The sequence below is a fragment of the Pithys albifrons genome, chromosome 10, assembly GCF_047495875.1.
Source record: "Pithys albifrons albifrons isolate INPA30051 chromosome 10, PitAlb_v1, whole genome shotgun sequence".
NCBI classification, from domain to species: Eukaryota; Metazoa; Chordata; class Aves; order Passeriformes; family Thamnophilidae; genus Pithys; species Pithys albifrons.
Window position 1 is genome coordinate 27590312 of NC_092467.1, and position 25741 is coordinate 27616052.

Sequence of the window (25741 nt, forward strand, 5' to 3'; positions counted from 1 at the left end):
CTGTAAAACACAAGAAGGACCAGGCATATCTCAGGTGTCCCCCTACATTCCTGCTGGGACAATCTGAGTACTCCAGAGGCAACTTCATGGGCTAAACATTGTGGCTGGTCAGGAAATCTGTGTGTGTCTGGGACACCACAGCAGGATAATTTAATTGAGGCCTCTGTGTGGCAAGAAAACAGTGCTGGACAAGATCTCCAGCTGATGGAGCAGTGTGTGAAACAAGGGCAGCACAAGGAAGCAGCTTCTGCCTCCTGCCTTGTTCTGTTGATGTCGTAGTTCATCACTCTTTTAGACAACAGTAAGTACTAAATGTTAGAGGGTGACATACTAGTCTGATTTACATTGTGAAAAATACAGACAATCTCACAATAAAACTGTCGATAAAAAATAACAGCTCTTTGTTACTCCTCCAGATTGGATTCTGATGGAACATGCTAAAGCAAACTAAATTCTTCTGTTACGGAAGTTACTCACTAACTTCTATTTGAAGTAATTTTTAAAATCAAAATCATTGTTACTGATGATTTAAAATACAAAGCATATATAGAGTGGTCATACCACAGTTGTGGCTGATTTCAGTTTGTTGATTTGTTTAAATGAACTAAACCAGGTGCATTTATCTTTCAAAAGAATTTGAATGGGCCTCTAGAATTGTTATCAGAAGGATCTAATGACTTAAGCCTAATCCCTTCAATAATACCCTCATAATCCACGTTCAATGTATGGGGAGTAATCTGAAAGACACAGAGGGCAGAGCATTCTGGGATGCCACAGAAATACATAAACCTGTATGACATTGTATTCTGGATGCTCATAGACTGTAATTTCATGTGTATTTATTTTAATTTGTGATGGGTGTTTTTGAAAAACAATGATTCTCTGATCTCTGCCAAATTACCTAAAGAGAATATCTCCACTACATTTCTAAAAGAAACCTTCAGTTGAATTGCCCTCTAATACCTGTTAACACAACGTTTCCATCTACTCTAGGGCTTTTAAGGTTTGGCTAAATTGAGCTAACTAAAATACATGATTCTGCTAGAGGAGGCCAGTCTTTGGAACATTTCCCCTCAAAAAAAAAAAAAAGCCAAAGAGAACAAAGAACTTGTAAGATATTCAGCCCAAGCTCAGGAGATTCATCCTCTGGCAAACCAAGGTAAATAGAAAGCTCTCCTGTGCAGAATTTCTTGCTGCAGATGCTTTGCCTATACAGTTAAAGCCAAGAGGTTTTTTAGCAGGAGTTCTTTGCATTGTTTCAACTCCTGTGATATAATACAGTCAAAGTAGTGATCTGGGATAATGAATCTCCATTCCAGCTCCAGCTTTAACTGGCAGCACTAGTAATGTTCTGGCACCATCTGATGTTTTTTGTTTTGCTTGCTTGGTATAATCTCTAGGCAGCCAGGCTTTGTTTAGTCAGTGAAACTAAAGAACAAAACAGACTACTAAGGTCATATGCAGCTTGAAAAAGAATGTTATCTAACTTAACAAGATGGGTTCCAAGACTAGATTGTGCTTTACGTGCCTTAAACTGGCAGCCCTGTGCATAAATACATCACCAGGGGACTCCAAGGGGCATCCTAAAGTCAACACTCTAAGTTCCAATTGGTAACCAAGTAGTAAATGAGAAGACAATTAGAAAAATTTGTATGTAATCTACATATATAATCTAAGTATTTATTTTCTCGAATCAAGCACACTGATTCTTTTCCACAAAATGGATGATTTTTCTATTAAATTTAGTTTAACTTAGTATAAAGTTGCAGTGTTGTAAGACACTAAAGCTACTTCAGCCCTACTATAAAGGTATTTTTCTACTAAAATAATAAAAAATGTGGAGAAGGAAAACACCTTATTTCATGAATACTCTGAAGATAACATGACACAAACCTCATGATAAAAGCACTATTTCTGCTGCTTTATTGTTGATTCCTGGGAAGGGACATGAGTATCCCTACGGGTCCTTTGAAGTTTTGATGTTAAAGCACAACTCAAGTTCTTTACTCATGTCAGAAAAGATCAGTGCCAAAACCAAACAGATTTGCAACTGTCTGTAGCTCCTGGGGAATTCATTCCGCATTCTTGGATCAGTCCACAGGAAAGCTGTGTCACATTCAAGTCCTACCCTCTGAAGTTTATCTCAAGAGCTGAATGTTTTTTGTACACTCTCACCACGTAGCCCCTTCAAAGAAACATCCTCAGACCCCTGTTAAACCCACTTAAGGCACTTTGGTCAGGAAACAACCGACAGGCGGAGGGACAAGCACAACAGGGAGAGGAGCTAAAAGGGTCCAGGTGGTGCCAAGTGCTGCAGAGCGACACTACGAAGTTCTAAGCATTTTAGGGGACGGGGTGATGCCCTCACCCACCCGCAGCGCTGAGGCTGCTCCGCTGCCGCCTCACAGCTTTCTCCCGGGCCGTGAGGGGGAGCCGCGCTCCCCTGGGGGTGGGTTCCTTCAGGCAGCACCCCAACATCCCAAATCCCCCACTCCGCCTCCCCTCGTTCCGAGGCCGCCCCTCCCTGTCCCCTCACGCCGCTCCCGGCCCCGCCCCGGGGCTGTGTGGGCCGAGGCCCCGCCCCCCGGTGCGTGCCCCGCCCCGCCCCGCCCGGCGGCCGCCGAGCCGCTTCCCCGCTCCGCGAGCGCGCCGCGGTGCCGGTCCGGTGCCTAAGATGGCGTCTATCATGGAGGGCCCGCTGAGCAAATGGACCAACGTGATGAAGGGCTGGCAGTACCGCTGGTTCGTGCTGGACTACAACGCGGGGCTGCTCTCCTACTACACGGTGAGGGCGGCGGCGGCCGCGCGGGCGAGAGGGGCTGGGAGCGGCCGGGGCGCAGGGTGGGGGCGGGGAGGGGACTCGCGGCGTGCGAGCGCCCGCGCGGCCAATGGGCGAGGAGGAGGCGGCGGGCGCGGCCAATGGGCGAGGAGGAGGCGGCGGGCGCAGCCAATGGGGCGGCGCTGCGGGCGGCGGGGGCGGGCGGTGCTGTTATTGTTGGCGGCGGGAGCGCCCGCGGGACCCGCCCGGGCAGTGCCGGCGGCTGCGGGGCCGCGATCACCCCGCGGGACCCTCCGGGCAGTGCCGGCGGCTGCGATCACCCCGCTTACTCTGCGGGACCTTCCCGGGCAGTGCCGGCGGCTGCGGGGCCGCGCTCATCCCGCTCTGCCCACGGGGACCGTCCTGCCCCGGGCGGCCGGAGCCGTGCTCGGGGTGGCCGCGGCTGCCGGGCTCGCCGGTTCCCCGCCCCATGCGGGAGGGCTCGCCCTCGCCCCGCTGTGGGCGCTCAACCCAACCAGGGCCCGGGCGGTGCCGCCTCCCCGGGAGCGCCGAGCAGCTCTCGTGGCCACGATCGGGCCCGGGGATCGCGGGCTCGCTGCTGCACGGCGGGTGCTCCCCGGAGCCCGATCGGCTTTCCCTGTTTGCGTTCAGGACTTGGCATTTCGAAACACCAACTTTTTAAGTGCGCTGTATTAAGAAACTGATGTTTTCCTTAACTGTTTTTTCTTTTTAATTTTTTTTGCATAACCTCTGAAAGATCCAACCCTGCCGGCTTGTTCGGCTGCTTAATTCACGTTTTTTACATAACTTAGAAACACTGTAGTGGTGCAAATTCATTTTATCAAGGATGTGCCCTGATGTGAGAAGGCTGACTGGGTGAACTGCATCTGTGCACGAGAGTTTTCTTCTCATGGAGCAATTAGTGTGTCAGCCTGAGTAAAACACATACAAATTAAACTTGTAGTAAGTTGGAACAAATTCACAGCGAATAACTTGCTGTCAGTGAAGGTATGTTCATACAGAAGCATATACCACTTTAGTCCCTAAATCTGCATTTCTAGGAGAGAGCTTGTCTCCCCACGCTCAGGAGTTTTAGGCTCTTGACAGAAAACAGTTAGAGACTCCCAAAACACTTTGTTCATGTACATTCAAAATACTTCACCTGGAGTCTAGATGAAGAAATGAGCGTGCTTTTATGGTTGCTATTTAATGGCTGTTCAAATGTCAGCTCTGTGACAGAGATGAATTAGTGAGTGTGGTCTAAGTAGCAGTCCAAGGTGCAAAGTCATTTAATGCTCAGCTACAGAAATAGAAACATTTGCTGATGAGTGGTGTGTATAATTGTAATCCTGGTTATTGCACTGACTGTCATTCTAGGGTCTTCAGTTGTTTAATAAAAATTGTTCTATTATTTCCTATAACTAGGTATCCCAATTATACATTACGCTTTTACTTTATATAATTTATTATTTTCTTTGTTAGTATAACAACTTTGAGTTCCCAAATTTAAAAATCCTCTTTTTAACTACCTATCCTAAAAAATTCAAGTTGGATTCAAGGATTAAAATCATGTGCTCTGCTATTTATGTGCCTTTACCACTAAGAAGTGGCTGCAGTTAACATTTCCTTTGGAATGCTTTCCTCATCCATGTGCTGTCTTTTCTGCACATATGCCTGTGAAGTGCTTGTCATGCTGTTCTCTCGACATCTGGAGTCATTCTTGTACCTAAGGGTGTGTGTCGTGCTTAAAACTGCCTGCCAAGAGATCTGCTCCTCCAGCACACGTCTCTTCATGTGTGCTGGCACGATTGCTCCCAGGGCTGCAGGATCAGCTGGAGCTGGAGTGGGAAGATAACTCACATCTAGTCTCAGTTGATCACATGCCTGACAAGAACTAATATTATCACTGACAGGGTGGTAGGATACGGTTTCCTTCAGCTTCACCTTTAGTTTTAGAGTAGTAATTCCTGAGTGGTAGTTTATGAGGCTCATAAACAACATAAATTTGGATGTTTGCAGATTTGGGGGCTTTTTTCTATGGAGAAACAGCCTGTTGTGAGCCTTTATATGCAGCACTGTATTTTGAATTAGAGGTTGAGGTGTGTCACCAGGTGCACAGGGACATGCTGTGTTCCCTCTGGGCCAGTTTCAGTCTGAAGCAACAGAGCTGCCTCTCTCTGCTGCTGTGAGTGTGACTGGGCCGTGTCTGAGCCTGACTGGCCCTTCCCATGAGTGTAATCGTGGGTGGGGTGGGCTGGGGTGGTTTCACCCTGGCTGTACAGACCCACAGACTGGAAACAGTTCTGCTGATAGGAGGCATTACAGGTATCTGATCAGCTTGGACCTGCTCATTGCCTCTTCAGGCTCCTCAGCCCATTTCAATCCAAAAAGTTGGGTGTGCAGGAAACACTTTCTGCAGTAGATCCAACAGGTTGTTAACCTTTGGCAGGGGAGTTGTGGAAAACTGCAGGGTAATAACTCCTGATGCAGCTGAACTTTACATCAGAGCCTGATCCACAAACGTGTTTCTTCTTAGGCGTGTCCTTGCACTGTTGTATTTAGTTGGTTTTGGTAGTAAGTTAAAATAAACCGCAGAAAAGGACCCTTAATATGAAATAAACATTCAAAAATAATTAGTGCAATAGTATTGCAATTCTCTGGGGGAAACAAAGGGTATGCTTTGTATTTTGGTAAAATGAATAGGTTGTAAGCTAAGTATGTTTTAAGTACATACAGCAAAAGCAAATTAATTCAATTAATTATCCATTCGTGATATGATTAGAACTTTAAAGGAGCAAGGCAAAAGATTTTGCATCAAGTATGACTCACAAAAGAAAAAAGAGAATTCAATGTTCACTTTTATTTCTGTTTTAATTTGTATATTCCTTCCTCTGTTCTTGTATTGCAGTGAACACTGGTAGTACTACTTGCAAATGCTTCTCACATGCATTTACAAGTTATTTTACAAAGGCCTTTTACAATGCCAAATTGCTTTTTTCCCACTTCTGTATTTCAGTAGTTTTTTCGCTCCTTTAGAATACAAATGTTCATGCTCAGATTTGCTTATAATTACATTTGTGTGAAGGTGGTTTTGAATTCTGTATTTCAGAGAGTATGACCTGAACTTGTCATCCAAATGCTTTCTTTTCATAGTTTTGCTCAAATAAATGATGATCTGATATCAGTAAATAACCACTTTTTTATTTTTTAAGAGCAAATTATGAAATAAATGATGTTCTGCCATTTTCGATCAGTTTGACCAATGGCTTGGCAAATTATTTCCCTTTTTCCTGCCAATATTCTCTGATTTGTGAATTTACCAATGTTTTCTCTTGAGAGGATAGCAAATATAAGTCTACTGAAGCATTGTGGATTTTCAGTGTGTAACTACACTAATGATATTTAACTGACCAGTCTCCAAGTGGCTCATTCCTGCCTTCTGCTGGCACAGGAGCTGTAAAGTTGTTCCATGAGCTGCATTCCAGCTGAAAAATAGCTTTGTGCTGATTTTTTTTTCAGCTGAATTTGTTCTGTCATTTGTTTTATGCATGTCAGTGTAAAAACGTGTCAACATTATGCTGGAAGAGAACCTGAAGACAAAGAAGTGGCCAGGGAGGAAGAAATGCAATTTGCTTTTTGTTTGTGTTTTCTGTCAGAAGTGCTGTCTTAAATACACATCAGCTATATCCTTGATAACCCTTGGGAATCCTGCAGAAATAGTCCAGAGAACCACTCAATGTTGAAAATCTGATTTAAATTCTTGTTTTAAGTGTCCTCTTTAAATAAATATTTAAATTGTATAATAAATTGAAAGCAGAACTGGCATAGCTGTGCAAACAGTGCTAAAACCAGGGCCAGTACAGAGGAAGGTCAGTTCCTTAAATTATTTAAAATGTTGTGGATATTTGACATATGGTGGTATAGAAAGGAGAACTGATCAAAATGTTTTAGGCTTAATCTGCTGCCTTGCATAGTGAATGAGGGTTGCCAGAAAAAATTGTGTATGACAATTCCATAGTGTGTATTCTTGAAACCAAACTGGGGAACTTCCCACCATCTTAATGGTTCTTGCACCAGTAAGGGCTTAAAGAATAGATTTAAGAGCTGATTTTTTGTTAATAATTCCATCAAACTGCATTTAAAACCTCTGCTGGGTGAATGCTTTCAAGAGCAAAAGCTGTGTGAAAACAGTTAGGAAAAGTAGTTATGGTAGTATAAAAATATTTTTCTCCTCATTACTACTAGTTACCAACTTTAGTACTACTGATTGTATTGAACTGAAGAACTGCTTGTGGATGCCACTACCCAGATACTGAGGAGAGGAACTCAAATTTTGGAGCAGTTTTATGAATCTTTGGTGGTGATCTAAGAGCAAACCTTGTTGACTTGATTTGAGATGCTGGCTCTGAAGCTGCAGTCGTGGCTCAGTGCCCCATGGTAGAGACTTTCAATTGAATGCTTTTTCCAAATACAGTTGCTCAATCAACAGCTGCATGCAAAAATCCCAAGAAAACAGGAAAAAAATCCCATCTGCTTTTGCACAAACATTCCCTCTGAGGTCTCTGTTTTCCATTCTCAGATGAAGTGACACTTTTTTTCTGTAATAACTTGTTCTGTCACATCCACTACAGACAGCTCAGTGAGTCTATTAGAAACAGATAAAACTGTAAGTGAACTAGTAATAATAATTCTGAATTTATAGTCACAGGATAAAAAACATCGATGGCTACTGTGCATCACTAAATTGAAGTTTGTACATGGTTTAAACTTCATATCACAGGTTTTGATGCACTGAAGAAATTGTTACAGGATGATCATTTAAGTAGTTGTTTCCTCTATAGTAATTGGGTGCTGGGACTGGTTGTAGGTCTCCCAATACCTGACCATTGTTTTGCAGTGCAAGTCATTGGCATTTCCCATCCACTATAAGCATATTTTGCCTGTTTTGTTCAAAAAATATTTGGTGGGTTAATGTTGTACTGGCACTCCAAACTGTGTGTCACCTGTCCCCACAAAGCCAGCCTGTTTCTGGCTCCGTTAACTTGACATAGTTGGGCACTTGTGTAGGATCTGGATCAACATGGGCACAGTGTGGCAAATCAGAATTTGGAGTACAGGTCATGTGCTAACAGTGGCTCGGTACTCAATCTGTTCACTTACCTGTAAAATCTCATCTATTGCAAATTTTTATGTTTTCTTTGTTAGGTGTGCAGAATAAAACCAGCAGTTATTTTGTTGTGGCTAAATTACGACTTAGTTTAAGGTTTCTGCTACTTAAAGTCACCAGTGCAGGTTGTGAATGGAGCTGATAACTAATAACTAATAATTAATGTATGGTCGTGTGAGAGAGGCAATTTAATGAAAAGCTTTATTTAAAATATCTTAGAATAATGCAGAATGATCTAATAACAGCCTGGGAAGGTCAGCCTGGGATCAGATACCTGGTCCTGTTTTTGCTATAGACTGTTTAATCTGTAGCTGTGCTTTTTGGGAAGGGGCTGGAGGGAGGGTCCCGTGACTGTGCTGTGTCTTTTACACCTTGATTCAGTCGAGGTCTCTCATGTATTAATTTCCTGTAGAATTCTCTAAGCTGTTTAAGCTTTTCTGTGACAGGACCCATAAATTGTTGCATTACCTGTTTCATAAATCCATGACATCTGTGGGTGTTAAATGAGACCCAGTGGCACCCTCGGTTATCCCTGCGGTGTTTTGGTTCCTGCTCTTTGTCTGAATTCACAGAAGTCACAGCTTTGGCTGCAGGAACAACATGGCTGGGAGATGCTGTCCCTGAGCTCAGGGAGCTCCTCTGAGACTGGCACGTGCCTTGCGAGGGAGCTGAAGGAATTGTGGGTTGGGAACAGCCTGTAAAGGCTTTAAATTGTTGAGTTTTATTTCTGCCTTAGGATTTGATGAGAAAAATGACTATTATGGAAAGTGATCCAAATGAAAGCTTCTCTTGTAGATGTAGCTAAACCGCAAAGATCAGTGTTTATAAATACAGCGTGTTCCAGGTTCTTCATCCCTAACAGGAAATGAATGTCCCAAGTGGTTTTGCTCCTCTGTGTACTTCTGTTAGTGATTTCCATGACTGTGTGAGTCAGAAATGCACCTCTCAGAGTTCTGTGCAAGCAGAGCTTGTGCCTGAGAAGTTTTGGAGGCAGAAAGCAGCTGGGTTTTATTGGAAACCTTCAACTTTCCACACAACAGCTACAACTCAAGTGAAAGAAATTGTAGAATTTCCAAAGATGAGGAAGGGCTGGGGGCTTTTGGGGGGTTAGTTTTCTAATTTTGATTTGTTTTTCAGATAGACCCCGACATTGTTTTAATTTCTCTAAAAGATTTCTCTGAAATGCCTTATGCTAGGTCAGTTCTGTATGTAACCAACTTCACTGTGTGGATATAAAAGAGAAACCAATAAAGGCCATATTATTTTGGAAGATACCTACATTCCCCTGCAGTAATGATGTATAGCTTTGTTCAGTTTTTACAAATTTTGATTTGAGTTTCAGCTGAAATGTATCTCATATTGCTGTCTGCTTGTAACCTGTTCAAGTCTTTTATCATCAAAATCAGTACAGTGTGTATTGAAAGTTTATGAAAAATGTAATTTTGTCTGGTTAGAAAACTGATCACTGAAAAGAGATAGCTGCATATTAAAACTTGAAAAAGAAAGTAAAATGTGGCTTTTTTATTAGGCATTCAGAGATGTCTTTCTGCTGAATGAGATTTTATTCAATGAAATTAATTCTTTCCTCGAAACAGTTATGGGATGGCTTTATTTATCCAGGAATTTAATATATTTATCCAAAGACATACTGGATAAGCTATTTTCAACTAAAGGGTGATAAGGGAAAGCTGACACTTGTTTGAATTGTATTTTTGTAAAATCTTGCTTTTGGAGGTGGGGGGCAAATCTAAAATGTCAACTGAGTTAAAGTGCTGTCCTGGAGCAGCCAGTGAAGGGTTTGCTGCCTGCCAGTGAGAGGATCCAGCACTGGGTGTGCTGACAGGACAGCTCTGTGCTTTAGTGCTCAGGGTGTTCAGATGCTGGGGTGATGGGTGCTTCACTAGGGTAAAATGAATGAGATTTACTGCTTCATTATAATTGGCATTAACCAAGCAAAGCTGTATCTGAAGATGGTGAAATTATAAGTATATAGGCCACGCTCTGACCTGTGATTTATCTTGTGAATCATTTTGCAGACTAAGACCATGATAATGTTTAAACTTAATTTCCATTCCATTAAAATGTGGTGTATAAGAAAAAGGAGGGCTTTATTTTTTGGGCTGACAGTCAGCCTGCACGGTGGAAAGGAGGACTGGTGGGATTCTGCCCTACCTTGCATGAGGACAAGCTCTGGAATTCCCTGCACTTCCCTGGCTGAGAGTCTAAAGCAAACTAACCCAAGTGTCTGTTCTGCTGCCTTTGCTTTTATCCGATGTGGATCCTGCCTGGCCCAGCACGGGGAGCTGGATGGGCTCTGCCTGGTGTGGGATCTGGGTGGGCTCTGCCTGCTGTGGGCTCTGGGTGAGCTCTGCCTTCTGTGGGCTCTGGGTGAGCTCTGCCTGCTGTGGGCTCTGGGTGAGCTCTGCCTGCTGTGGGCTCTGGGTGAGCTCTGCCTGCTGTGTGGGCACTGGGTGGGCTCTGCCTGCTGTGTGGGCTCTGGGTGGGCTCTGCCTGCTGTGTGGGCTCTGGGTGAGCTCTGCCTGCTGTGTGGGCTCTGGGTGAGCTCTGCCTGCTGTGGGATCTGGGTGAGCTCTGCCTGCTGTGGGCTCTGGGTGGGCTCTGCCTGCTGTGTGTGATCTGGGCAGCCAGACCTGGACAGGTCTTTGCAGCTGCTGCAGAGGGGCAGCCTCAGTCCAGATAGGTTTTTTCCCTGCTAGGATTATGCCAATATTTCTTCCAGAAACCACCAGAGGGAGTGATAAGCTCTCAGAATTGTCCTCCCATTTTAGGAGAACTGTCAAGGCAGTGAATATAAAAAATAAAAGAGCACTCTAGTGAGATATATCCCAAGTATACACAGTTTCTGACAGGAAATTATTGGAGAAACTTTCTTACTAGATTCTTTCTTGCATTTGAGCTTTACAAAGAACACACCCAAACCTCCAAAAAGTCTTCCCTATGTACAGGTTTTTGTTCAGGAAATCTAAAAATAAATTATGTATCTGTGGAATACATTATGGATGCACTGCTGGTCTTTACTTCCAGTTTCACTTTGACCAACTAACCTATGTTGATGTGAAAACAAGTAGATTCATACTGATGGTTTCTAACATTCAGAAGACAGCTCTGATAAAGCCTGAATTGAATGGGAGGTCAGCAAAAACATTATTTGAAGGTCTGAGTGCTGTATTTTTACATTATCTTTAGTGAATAGGATTAGCTGTGACTGCTTCATGCTTTCCTTGTAGCTATATCTCAAATATGTAGCAGATGAAGAATAATTTGTCACTGTTAAGAATGATACTTCTTGTCCTGTCTTTTTTTCTATTGATGTCAGCAATATTTCATTGTCTAATGGCTTCAGTGAAAATAAGTCTGGTGATAATAATGTCAGGGTATTGTCTTGATGGGATTGCTATTGGAAAGAAGTGGGTATTTCAGAAGATGACAGCAAGAGAATCTGTTCATGACAGTGGCAGCTGTTGTTTTCATGACCTGAAAGAATGTAGTTTGAATATTTGGATAGTAAGAGAGAAGAGGTTGTATTAGACAGGATTACCTTTCAGATGAGGCTACAATGGCAGGTAACTCATAGTTTAAAGTGTGTGTGTCTAGTTAAAAAGCAGCAGATGTTTGCGTTTATCAGAAAACTGAATATTTAGGACGACCTCAATGTTTCCTTTTTCTTCTTTACCTTAGTTTGTGTGTGTGCTGCTTGGGCTTGCCACTCCTGCCCAATGGCACTGGTCACTCACAACTCTGCCTGCAGTCAGTGCTGGGAATAGCTGAAAGTTCAAGTATCACAATTTTGAGCTAGAAGTGAGTTGGCTGTTTAAGATTCCCTCTCTGGGGAGCTGGGGGTGTGAGGGGTTTTGTGTCAGTACTTCAGCCAGATAGTAAAGAAGAGATTCAGTAGTTTAGCTGCAGGGTAGGTTAGTCTTCAGGTTTGAGCACTGGTTATGGACATGGGAATCCTGTTTTCTGGTCTGGGTTCTTACTGCTTAAATAGCCATAAACATAACTTTTCTAAGTGTATAATGACAGTGGGCTGTACTAGCTAGGAAATAGGCATAGAAACCTGTCTAAAAATGGAATTTATATCTGCATAAAAGGGATATGAATTGGGCAGACTTTGACAGAGTTGTAATTTCATTTGTATAATTCTGCCTGCACAGATGGATTTTGTTGTATGAACACTTTTCTGAGAGCAGGAGAGAAAGGAAGATGTAAATCAGTATGTTGCCGATTTTTAATATTTCCCAAGTCCTTTCTTCTTTTTACTTTCTATAAAGGTCGGACTGCATCTTAGAAGTATTTCTTGAAGATATCTAGAAAACTTCTTGAAGAGGGATATTGTATTTTTATTTCTTAAAGATTAGTTTTTCATGCCATGGTGGTGTGTTTCTGTGTGAGAACTAACCTATTTTGTAACAAAAGTTGCATCTCATTTAATCAGTCAATAAAACTTTATGCAAAAGTGCTTTATTCTTTTCTCCTTTCCTTTGAATTAATTTATTACTGTATTTGTTAACCCACTGATCTGTGTTTTTTTCTGTTTCAGTCAAAAGACAAAATGATGAGAGGCTCTCGCCGAGGGTGTGTCAGACTCAGGGTAAGTGTTGTTTTATTCAGTACTTAATGACTTTGTGTATGTAATATGTCCTAATGGAGAGAACTGCAAGGAGACTTTGAGGTTTGGGCTCTATTCCTGACTCTGCAAAATACTGAAATAGTGAAAGGTTTTAAGGAAAGAAAACATTAGAGGTCAAGTGACATGCTGCGCTAATGACATTCAATAATTTATATTTTTATAGAAACATTATACATTTTATATGATATATTAAAAATGTTCTATGACAGACTAAGATGGGTTAATAGTAGCAAATTATGAAAAAGTTGCTTTTTGCAGTTCTCATTTCTTTGTGTGTGGAGGTGTAAATACATATATTGTATATGTATATACATATTGTTCTGTGCTACAGAAGTCGTGAAACTGCTTCCCTCTGTCCTTTGGATCTGCATTTCTTCTGTTACTGTGTCCTCCATCATGCCAGTTGACTGTGCTGGAGCTCAGCGAAACACAGGACTGGAAAGGGAAGGGAGAGCTACTGGCAAAGTTTTTGAAATACCAGTTGGGGGTGGATACAGATTGGAGAAAAAGAGGTAAAGATCTGCAGATTGGGAAAGCTGAGCATCACCTCTTTGAGCCCCTTAGGCTTGGAACATTTAACCTGGAGTGCTGCTGTTGTAGCTTCAAGGGGCAGCACTGCAGTGAGGTGGCAATGCAGTGGTATCTGCACATGCCCAGTTCCCACCTTGTGGTCAGACATGCACTGAAAATATTTCTTGCACAAGTCCTTTTTCTATATTTTTTTCCCATTTCTCATAGAATCTCTGGTTCCAGCCTACAGCAGTCTTGTGAAGAGCTGCTGTAAATAGGGAAAAGGAGTCAGGAGGATAATGGGTATGAACAGGAGCATTTTGAGTCTTAAAGCAAGGAAAGTGTAGGGAAGGGAGTCTGTGCTTGACAAGCACTGTGATGAGCATTGCAGCAGAACTCTGCATCTTCCACTTGCTCCCTCCTTTTGTTGCTACTTCTTTCTGGTCTTTCTGTAGCCCTAATACAGGGGTACCTGCCCTTCTGAGACTTGGAGAATCTCCATTCACTTGGATTCCAGATGACTTTTTTTGCACTTTTCCTTGTCCAGTGTACTGATATTTTAATTTAGTATGTCTCCAAGAGTAATGTAAACTCAAGCTGCTGACTAGAACGTGACATTCCCAAAGATTGATGGGGATGTTTTTTGTATTGGGCAGAAAAATATAGTCTGAAAAATCACGTCTGCTTTAATAGTGCTGTGAGCCTGTCAGTGTGGAGGTTGGCCTGAGCCTGCCAGTTTAGGAAATATTAAAAGTGAACAATCTGTTCAATATTGCATGATCCATCTTTATATGTATTTAACATGAAACAATCCCTTCATCTTCCCCATCTGCCACTCTTCAATCACAAATTATTCTTTGGAGTTTTCTGAAGACTTACTGACTCCCCCAGCCTTTCTCTGAATATGTGGGGGGGCTTGGGTTTTTTTGTGAGGGAGGAAGGAATCATCCTTTTTTTTGCTTTTGTACAGCAGCTCCTCTGGCAGATGACAGTGATACTGATAGCTGAACAGATGGGCTTTTGCAGTCTGAAATTCTGTCAGAGAGGTTTTCTGTTTAGAGTAATTGTTGGTTTGTAACTGGAGGTGTGAACATAAACAAACGTGTGATTTAAGCAATTTGGCTAAAATACTTCCTTTCTCTTGAATGGATTTTTGAAAGCTTGTTCCTCACCTTCTTGCTCTTGATATACCTTTCACAGGTCCGAAGTTTCATCTTCAAATTCTCCTGTTGACTGTCATACTGTACTTAGGAAGGTCCATTAATTCATAGAGGATTCTGTGTTACCTGCACTGTGCTTAATATCTGCAGTTTACTGGAATATACACTTAAACTTTTGCCTTCTCGTTTTTCTTTACTTGTTCATGGCATCTGCATGAGAGCAGAAGCATTTTCTGTGCTTCTGATTCAGAGCCTTTGCTTTAAGGTTGCAGGTGCAGAGTGTGAATTTCATGTGGGTTTGTGCTGAGCTCTCCCTGCTCCTCAGTTTTCTCCCACACTTGGGTTGGGCCAGGACTTGGCTGTCTGAGTCTGTGTTTAGCATTATGTTGGTTTTACCTGTATTCTCTGGGGAGAATGTCTTGGTCATGTTCTTGGTGTCTGACTTACAGATTTTTGGTATCTTTAGCCTGGAGAAAAGGAGGCTCAGGGGAGCCCTTCCCACTCTCTACAACTCCCAACAGGAAGGTGTAGCCAGGGCAGGGGTTGGTCTCTTCTCCCAGGGAGCAAGTGACAGGATGAGAGGAAATGACCTCAGGTTGCACCAGGGGAGGTTTAGGTTGGATATCAGGGAGAATTTCTTCACTGAAAGGGTGGTCAACGATTGGAACAGGCTGCCCAGGGAATGGTGGACTCATGGAATGGCCAGGGAATGGTGGAAGTGTTGAAAGGATGTGTTGATGTGGCACTTGCTGATAAAATTTAGATGTGAACATGGTGATGCTGGATTAATGGTTGGACTCGGTGATCTCAGAGCTCTTTCCCCACCTCAGCAATGCTGATTCTATGATACACCTGTTGAGGAAAATGATATGGTACAACTTGCAGTGATCTTCAGATTTATTGCATAGCAAAGCATGTACTTAGAGAGCCAGACATTCTTTTCTATTGGTATGTTTAATAAAACTCAGATGAGTCCATCAAAGTGAATCTGGCCCATCATGTCATGTCACTGGCGCACTGCATGGGTACCAGATAGTCTCTGAATGTAATGACTGGTCATCTGGTGGTTTGTACAGCCTTGCACTAAAAATACTAAGAATTACAGTGGCTTGGGTACACTTTTTAGGGGCCTCTTTTATAGTGAACACAGAGTTGTCCATGAAAAGCCTATATAGAAGATACTCTTGGAGAAGTTAAAAGTGGTACATTTTTGGCAGTGAAGAGAAGAAAAAAAACAGTTTGGAGCTATCCTTTCCTGCAGTATTGCCTTGGATTACATCTGATTGGTGCTGGGTTTAAATAGAACCTGTTCCTGCCACTCTGTCTTGTGGGGCCTGTGGTGGTCCCAGCCATGCATGACCCTGGTCCTGTTGGCCACAGATGTCATGCAGGGGCTGTGTGGAATGGGTAAGATGGGCTCAGATCCCTCTGCCCCCAGGTCTGACTCAAAGGAATCCTTACATTTCGGGCAGCCTGCTGGGTGCCTGCCCCTGCCCTGCAGCTGCTGGGTGGCACCTGGCTGAGTGGAATGGAGCACTGGTTGGCACTGGCTCAGGATGCTCATAGTGCTGTTACTCCCTGTTTACTCTGACACTTAAGGTCACAATTTGCCCTTTAAATAGAGGCACCTCCCAGTGATATCTGTGTGTTTTGTGGGAGGGGTAAGGATACAGCAGATCTTGATGCTGTATCTCCTGGAGAGCAAGAGAAACTGAGTAAACTCACCAATGATTTTTGAACTAAATATTATAATTTATTGGAGCTGGCAGAGGTTTGAGATGGTTCTTTCTTCAGTGTCATCTTCTCCTGGGTAAAACTGTTATTTATTAAATGGTGAGGGTGGGAATGAAATTGGGCTGGATTTGTAAATAGCTAAACACAGATGGCCTTTAACTCTGTAATTTGTTTGCATTTCCTTCTAATAATTCATGAGGAATTAGAAGACAAAGCTAGTTGCTTTTGATATATCCTGATTACTTACTGTTAGTATTTACTTAGGAACTGAAAATTAGATCATGCAGTGTACCAGTGACATGACATGATGGACCAAATTCATTCTGCTACAATGATTTATTTTTTACTACAAGCTGGTACATAAAATCAGGTCAAGAGCTTCTTTTTGTAGAGTACTTAGGAATTACTATTTTTATATATGGAAAGTACATATAAAATATTGCTCCCTGCTCTTCTTTAAGTTGGAATGTAGTAGAGAGCTGCTGCAGCATAAAGCCACCTCCGTTACAAAAATAGAAGATGCATATTATTATCATCCAGAAAATCAGCTTTACGAGCATTTACTGGGTTTTTTCTACAAGTGAAATTTTATCATTTTAAAGAACCAACTGCCTCCTATGACTAAACAGAGAATCCTTCTGCTCTCTGCTGCCTTCAGTTTGCCTCCCATTTGTCAAAGCTTTTTAAATTCCAGTGGTGTAGTGCTGGAGTGTGTGCTGCTGATGTCACTGCTTGCCTTATCAGGATTTTGTTCTTTGTTTCACAGGGAGCTGTGATTGGTATAGACGACGAGGACGACAGCACCTTCACAATAACTGTTGATCAGAAAACCTTCCATTTTCAGGGTGAGCTGAAAGAAGAGATTGTGTTTTTTTCTTGTAATAGATTCCACTTGCATTTAATGGATGATTTTAAATGTTTGGCAACAGAACAGCATGAATGAGCACAGTGAGAACATTCTGGATCCAGGGGTGCTGCAGGTTAGGCAGGGATTTACATCTGCAGTGGATACATGTGTGCTAGAAAGAGACTGTAGCTCTGGCAGGATTTGGAGATTAATAATGTAAAGAATAAATTGCTCAAGGGGAGAAAGTAATGTGCTTCTGATTATGGGTTTCGCTTACAAAACCTTTCTGATCTTCATTACCAAGATACAATTATGCATTTCTGTATGAAGAGAATCAAGACTGGCCTGAAGGTTGCAATTTGTATCCAGATAGACCCTAATGCTCAGTTATGAGGAGACCAGAGGCAACGTTTGGCTTAACGGTGGAGCTTTGCTTCAAGATTTACCAGCTTGCATTCATTCCATCTACATTTCTGTGTGTTGTCTGCCCGTCACCATTGCTCTGCTCTTGTCCTTTTATTCACATTTTCTAACACCAATGCCATCTGCCACTGCTATGTTCCGTCATTGCATGCTCTGGCTCACCGGTAGAAAGGGTAAGGTCCTGCATAATTGTTCTGTACTCCTTACATTGTTTTATCTGCAGCAGTAGCACAAAATACTGTGCTGATATCGAGTAGGGAACTTCTTCTTTTTGAATGTTAAAAGCCTAGGGAAGTGTGATGAAAATATTTTGCAGCTGGCATTTGTTAGTCATTTTTGCTTTTCCTCTAAAATGTAGTGGCTGAATGATTTAATTGCTTTGCATAGAGCCAGAAATTGTAAATATCCAAGAGGCACATTTGCATTTAACCAATCCTATGATAAACATATATACCTATAAATTGAAATAATTCTATAACCTATGTTGTACTGTATATATTTTTAAATCAGTGCTTTGCAAATGAGAGTTGTCGTTAATACTGTTGGTTTTATGAGACTATTTCTAATGATAAATATTGTACACCATATTGTCACTGGCTTCTGTATTCCTTGTGCTACAGTTCTTCCTAAATGCTGCTGCTCTCTGGCTTTTCACTGCATTAAGCCTCGTAAACACACCTGCATAATGCTGAGCTCACAGTAATACTTCAATCTACTGTTCCCTAGGATAGCTGATAAAATGCAAGCTAATTGCTAATGCAGCAATGGAATGCTGTACTAGGGCAGTCCTTCAGTGCTACAGAGCTAAATACTGCTGAATATTTGAGAACTTGATACAGGTAAATCCAGAAATCTCTCATCTTTAGTTACTAAGAGAGACCTTTTTTAATACATCTTGTTTGCAGTGTTTTGTTATGTGCTGTATTCTCCTTTAGGTGGTCAGATAAAAGAAAACTGATAGTATTTGATACAAGTAATATTCTGCTCTAAATCATATGATAATTTTTGAACACCAATTTTGTCATATAATCTCAGTTTCTCTGCATTTCATGGGATCTGTGTATGCTCCTTTAGAGTGCAACTGAGATCTTGTACACTGTTTTCTGTATTGTGCTTTTTTCTGTTAGCATATTATAACACCCCTGATATCCAGGAAATTGCAATGATACAAGCACAGGGTTAATATATGTGGCTTTAATGCAAAAATGTCAAAAGAAAGGTAAGATATTAGTGCTGGGATATTTCAGTGTAAAAAAGCTCTGTAGAACTGTATCTGTAGTTCTTAGTCCACTCTAAATGTATTCTCACCTCATAAACCCTTAGGTCATATTTATGCAAAATGTTTTTTCATTATATTAAATTAATTCAGTGTTACACAGGCTTTAACTTATGCAAAACATCAGTCACTGTCAGGAATGGTGAGTGGGGAATAATGTAAATACTACAAAATATTTGCTGAGACTACATAGGATATATAGGACAGATTCTGGCAATAATCCAAGAAAACATACAATATTCCTAATAATTTCTTTCTAAGTTTATTTTATACCTGATCCAGATAGAACTTTTGTTTGTGAGATAGTCATAGCTATAAATACATTCACCCTTTACAAAAGAAGTCTTGTACAAGAGAACACTGCTGCAGAAATGGCAACTTTTTAAAAGATACAGTCTCTTTTTTTCCTCCTTCCTTAATTCTCAAAGTCACCCGGGGCTCCAAACAACCTTCAGCCTTGCTGGGAAAACCCCAGAACTTTAAAAATCCATGATTTTAAAGATTTGCTGCTCTGTGTCTAAGTTAGGGTCCCATCTGCAGTGGGACAGTGTCTCTTTCAGGCTCCAAAAGAAAACTGTTTTTATCCGCTGGAATTTTAAAGTACTGATTGGTGCCTCAGTGAAATTTTGCTGACAGGCAGAATTTGAATTTGGGAAAAGAAAGAAAACCTTCATACTGGATTAATTAATTATTTCTTACTGTGCACATTTGACTAACACTAGAGATGTAGGAAATGAGGTGAAGAGCAAATAAGTAATTTCTCACAAGGATGTTGATCCCATATGTGTGTGTGTGTAACCGAATTTCCAAAGTGCTAAATCTCCAGCACCTCCCACTTAAGATTTGCCTGTCACTGGATCTTGGTAAATTCTGAGTCTTTCTGGTGTATAGTTCATATTTTGTTGCTGCCTGTGGCAGTCTCCCTCTCTTCTGTTCTCAACTGTGCTTCCCAGTGGCCATCACTGTATTGAATGTTAGTTAAAATTAAGAAGTTTTTATTGGAAATGTAGGTTTGAATGACGGCTGGATACATCCTAAATGGGATCCATATATTTATTACCTGGCTATAAAGGCAAGAAGTGAATTGAATAAATATGGGCATTAAAGTAAACAGCATGTTTTGGTTTTACTGTCAGTTTAACTTTAGCTCTACTGGAGTGCCCAGCAGACTTTTTTCCCTGTATTTTATTGTTATGGACAGCTGTATTGATACCTGGTCACACTGGAGGGGAAAGGGAGGTAGAATGACCTCAGAAATTCAAAAATGTCTTTAGAGGTAATGTGGTTTATCTCCTGGTGGGTCATGCTGTGTATCCAGTTTTATGTCTTGCTTGTGAGGCTTCTGAATTAGGTAGATCTCAAAGCATTCCCTTGTGGCTTTGTTCAGATTAGATGCAAAAATCCATTCAAATTGCTGTAAGACATTTGGAATAATACTCTTAGTTTAAATTACCTTCCTGTCAGAAGCTCTTTCTTGATAATACATTTTCCCTTGCTGCAGTTCATGTCCCTGTTCTAAATGTTCCATAACCTTCAAACACTGGGGAGGGGTGGTGTTGGTTTGTTTTGGTTTTTCTTTTAACATTTTTCTATCATCACCAAGGTATAAGCTCTTTCCATGTGGAAATTCAGCTCCCTCCTTCATATCACTTAGCTGTTCTTTCTGCTCACTGGGATGCTTGTGGCTTAAATTCAAGAGTGGGAACATGATGTTCAAGAGAGTCCAGCAAGGGTATTGTTGAATTTCTTCTTGATATTTGATTTGCTGTCTAGCCTGAAGCCATAATAGCTTTTATTTGGACTGAATTCCTTCACCAAATGCACATTGTGTGCAGGAAAAAGGAATTCAGATTTTTTAAAAGGAATTCAGATTTTTAAACTGCTGCCTGAAAACCCAGCTCTTACTTTTACATCTTGCAACACAGGTCCTTGAAAGGCAGATCAGTTTTGTCTCCACTATTTTGTGTAATAAAGGACTGAAATGTTGGAATGTCCAGTGCATTGATCTGAGATGATTTTGCTTTAGCTTTTGTCTTTCCTTTCCTATTCCTACCACAGAAGTATCTGAGAAATGAAACATGATTGTTCTTGTGCAACTTAGTCTCCTGTTACATGAAAGATGTCAGCTGGTTAAGGGAGATTTCACCTTCTCTCCCATCCTTAACCAGTTTTTAGCTTGATTTGTGTCTGCCTGCCATCCCAGCTGAGAAAAAAGGGAGGTATGCACTGCAAGAGGTTGCCTAAATGTCAAATAAAAGCAGAGAATTTTTGTTAATGTGGAAGTCAGCTATTTTTAAGGATATACTGAGGTCCACAAAGGCCTTAGTTGCTGAGCAGTATCAGAATTCAAGATCTTGATTATTTGTATTAAGTATCAAAATTAATTATAATGGTTCTATACCTATGTTTCACCACTGCTTGGGGAAATAGTCAATATTTATAGTCTTCTACAAAACCTTGATAGTGTCCACCAAATAGATGACAGGAAGCTGATTGGCCTTGTGGTATGAAGAGGCACTTTAGTCCACCACATTACCCAATTTAAATAACGATTCATAAATTGCAGCCTTTTCCCAAAAAAAGTTCTGAGAGCTTTTTGGTCTGATAATAAATGCCTAAAATGCAAAAAAAAAAGCCTAGTGAGAGATTTTGGTGTGAAATCCTGGTCTATGCTGGTTTCCTCAGTGATGTTTAGTGCTGTGACCACATTGTTTGTCCTAAGCTGACATTTTCAGGGTTTTTTAGGGTTCTGGTGGTGCTGAAACAGTGAATTCCTCTATGCTGTGCTTTTATATTGCAGAGGAGAATGAGCAGCTTGCTGAGAGTAAAGCTTCCACCTTCTCTTCATACATTCCCACCAGAGCTGAGCTGCTTGTCCTCCTCCCTCTGCCTCACCAGGTCTGGGCTGCACAGAGGTCTGGGCAGCAGCTGATCCTCTCCTGACGGGCAAAACTGCAAAAATTTATCTTTTGCATTGATTTTTCTGTCCTTCACTCTCTTCCATCTACCTCCCTTTTGCTATTGATGGGCTAGACTGGTATTTTGAGTAGTTAGAACTTGGGATCAGAGGGCAGGGAACGGTGTTTGGTTGTGCTTTCCCTGGTTCATGCAGCTCCTTCTTGCCCCTGCAGCATCCTGTGTTATAATTGTCTGTCTTCTAATCATCCCCTGAGTGTCCCATTTTTAATGGGGCTCTCTGCACTCAATTGTTATGGGCATATCTAAACACCTCTTGGGTTTCCATTTCTTGAGGTTGAAGTTCCAGATTTCAAAATTTATGTTAAACTTGAGAAATAATACCTTGAAACAGTGTCTGTATGAGATGTCCTTCCTTTGGAAGAAATAGTATATTTACCACTTGTTACTTGTGGCACCAACACAAGTCTGTTATCTCAGCTGTATATATGATATATGCCAACTGTTTTAGAAGGGGAGAAAAGGTCTCACTATAAGCAAGGAAGGGATCAAATACTCTTTTCCTTCTGTTTTGACATTTCATGTAGCAATAAACTTGAGTTTGACTTGTTAAACTGAGAACTATTTTATTAGCTAAGAAAACTGTTGTATTTTTGGTTTTCTATTTGATTTTTTTAGTTCAAGCCAAAATATGGTTTCTATATTAATCCAGTAGTTTCTGAGCTCTGTCAGAGTGATCTGCAATGGAATCCTTCCCTGGGAGGGTGGGCAGGCCCTGGCACAGAGTGCCCAGAGAAGCTGTGGCTGCTCCATCCCTGAAAGGGTCCAAGGCCAGGTTGGACAGGGCTTGGAGCAACCTGGGATAGTGGGAGGTGTCCCTGCCCATGGCAGGGGAGTGGAACAAGATGATCTTTGAGGTCCCTTCCAATCCAGGTCATTCTATAATTCTGTGATTAATTTGAAATGGAAACATACCTTGAAAGCCATTTTCACAGACTATATCATGGGAAGTATTACATCAAAGTAATATAATTAATATTTAAGCACTGACACTCTCCAGTGAAAATCCATATAGTTGCAGATTGTCCCACATTGAGAATTGTTTAATTACAAAATTACACATTCTGTATGAATTTCCAGGGAGAACTAACAGCAACTTGCTTGTGTATTTCCTTTGTCACAGGATTTCCACCCAAAGGTATGTTTATGGGCTGATTGTAAAGCTTGCTGAAAACACCTTTTAAGCTTAGATAACAGTGAAAGGCAGTTTAGTTGGTTTCTCAAGATCACAGATTAATCTTACTAATATAATGTACACAAGAGACCTTTGCTGCCTTTTATTTGGGCAAGTCTAATGCCTTTGTGTCCCGTGTCTGCACAGGAGTGTTGGCAGGGACAGGGTGATCAGACTGCTCTGACACCTGCAGAACAAAAGGAGGGTTGATTTATATGTGTGGATGGAGAATGGCATCAGGAGGAAGATTAGTAGAAGGGAGAATAATGATTGTGACAACTCCAAAATTATGATGTGGAGGAAATAAGGTTCAACCCAGTGGCAGATGTGGGAGCTGTGTGTGTGAGAAGGGTGTTTGTAAGCAGTGAAACTGTAGTGTTTTGTCAGGCTTACATGAAATGCTGCTTCATCTTGCATGTTTTTCTATGGTTTGAAAGGCCTTTAGTGACTTTAAAAAGCAATTTATTTAGCCATGGGACAGTCCTTTGTTGGGTGACTTTTCCACCTTATTGAGCACTACTGATAAAATCTGTCTCTGTTGAGACTGGTGGCAAAATTCCTATTGATCTCAATATAGCCAGAATTTCATCTCTATCATCTGGTTATTTGTGTGTAAAGATACTACATTAGTTCTGCACTTGGCTGAGAAAATAGAGGAATTTTGCATACAAATCAGTGGCAGTTTTTTCAGAATGGAGTCTGCATAATTGACTCTATTGACTCTGTGGGTGTAATAGACCTCTCTTACTGAGTTCTGCCTGTAAGTAGGTCACAGTGAATGAAAATACAACATGCATTTCATTTTGTGACAGTATGGTGTGTTTGTAAGTAATCTAGAGGGGATTTTTTTACTAGTTCTTGAGGGTTTTCTTTCATCCCAATGCCCATGCAGATGAACACACACAAAAAAAGCACCAGAATGCTGGTTCTGAGGTGATATTGTGTATTCTCTTTTCCCAGTGCTGCTGTGCATGACCTAGAAATGCTGGTGGGAAATGCTGTATCGTGGAGCAGAGTTGTTAAACTTGTTTATATCTAATCTTTAGATGCTATCAAGCTTAGGCTGGAAAAAGTAATCTGTTTTATGCTGTACTTTAACATTTGGTATACGTTATATAAACACATATAATCTCTCCACAGCAAAGTAAATATTATAGGAACTCTAAATTACAAAATTTATTCTCTATTTGGGAAATCAGCAGAAGCAGAGAGCATTTAATGTAGTTGCATTTCATTTGCCTTCTTATCCTCATGAAATAGAACTTTTTAAAATCCCTGTCATATCTGACTTGGCAGTTTGGTAAATTCAGAGATAAAGGACTATTTTGTAAAACAAAATGGAATTTTAAAACACATTTTTTCTGAATTACAGAAATTCCTCAGTAGAAGCAATGATTCTTGTTCTGACTGATTTTTTCACTCTGATTTTCTCCTTGGTCAAATAATTAGTTTTTCTTTGTACCTCCTCTAGAAAAGAGTTCAGGGTTTTTTTTTTAGTATAAAATGGATGTTAAAATATCTTCTGAATAAGCTCAACCAGGCAGATCACAAAAAATGCACATCTTTAAAAACACTGTTATCATATTAAAACCCACTGTAATGCAATGACATGCTTTTCAAGTGTGTTTCTCTGAACTGGTTATAAATAGGACTGTGATCATGTTGAGTACCCTGTGGTTGTCTTAGATATGGCTGAGATGTCACAGTAAATTACAGAGGTGCCTTTCAGAGGGTGCACCAGAGACACAGAGGAGTCAGGGGTTAAGCATATGGGCACAAATTGTAATCTAGCTCATTAATATTAATTCTACTAAAAAGTACAAATAGTTTAACTGACATAATCACAGTAAATTTGCAGTGTTTCAGCCACTGATGATGATTCCAGTCTCTTGCACACGGCAGTGATTTTGCAGCTCTGTATGGATTTAGCTTGTTCCATGTGCAAATGTTCACTGTTAAATTACAGTAAAAACTGAATTAATAATTCTGGGACTTAAAATAAGAGAAAAGCACAGGGAGTGCTGATGTCCTCTCAGCTGCAGATGCAGCACTGCTATTTTTGTGCACAGTTGATGCCCTAGTACAACTTGAATTTCAGCTGACCAGGTAACTCTTGCATTAACCCCCAGACTAAGAACCACAGTGAATATTCATGAAGTACAGTGGGCTCCTCTATTTAATTTCTTATTAGCATTACAAAAATTAATCACTTACAAACAGCTGAAGTAGCACCCTTATGTTTTTTAAGTGCCAGATATATCTCACATACATGTCTCAGTGTTTGTCATTTGTCTTTTGTCATACTGTTATTCTAGAGTCAGCCTGGGGGAAATTTGCAACTTGCTTCTCTCTCTTGCCCCCTGCCCCTCTTCTCTTTCTAGAAGTTTTGTGCTAGGAGGGACCAGATACCATTCCTCCATGTTTTTAGAAGCACAGATACTGGTGTAATTCCTTGCCTAGGTAATAATTGTCTTACCCCAATTATGATGGCAGAAACAAATTCTGGAGTAGCTTTCACATAGGAATTGAGGGTGGGATTAACTTTAAAATGGAGCCTGATGAACTGAACAAAGAAGTGATTTCAGGGTACTTGAGACATAGGACTAATGAGCAAGGTGTTCTTGTTCCTACCTGCTGAGGAAAGCCTCCAGCATTTGCAGATGCAGAGTGGATATTATGTATTGTGCATCACAAACCTTTTAGCTGAAAAGATGTTAGAGCTTTATCTTTGGCCAAAGTTGCCTTCTTTAAATGCAAACCAGGTTGGATATTTAGCTTTCCCTACATATGGGTGGATAATGATCTCTGTCCATTGTGTGTAGATTTTTCCCACAAATGGTTTCTGAGTATGTTGGCTAATCTCTTTTTTGAATGTTCCCATTGATTTTTTTTTCTCATCAGTGATCATTTGGCAGCTGTTCAGTTCTAAATTGCTTTTACCATTAGGGAGCTTTTACTTGCACCTAATCTCACAGCAGCCATTTTGATTAGATTTAATATAACTTTCCTTTCAGCTTGCTTTACTAAAAACTGCATCCTACTGT

General features: G+C 41.1%; 1 protein-coding gene across 3 annotated transcripts in view; it reads left to right on the top strand.

Annotated features, from left to right (window-relative positions):
• Positions 1–2603: 2603 nt before the first annotated feature.
• Positions 2604–25741, top strand: part of OSBPL9 (oxysterol binding protein like 9) — a 59212-nt gene continuing 36074 nt past the window's right edge. For all 3 annotated transcript variants that reach the window (XR_011698662.1, XM_071565482.1, XM_071565483.1), the window contains exons 1-3: positions 2604–2785; positions 12508–12558; positions 16768–16846. Coding sequence is in view for 2 of the 3 variants with exons in the window: in XM_071565482.1 (XP_071421583.1) it covers positions 2675–2785; positions 12508–12558; positions 16768–16846 (241 nt within the window). In the remaining variant the exon portion in view is untranslated. The remainder of the gene's footprint in view (positions 2786–12507; positions 12559–16767; positions 16847–25741) is intronic.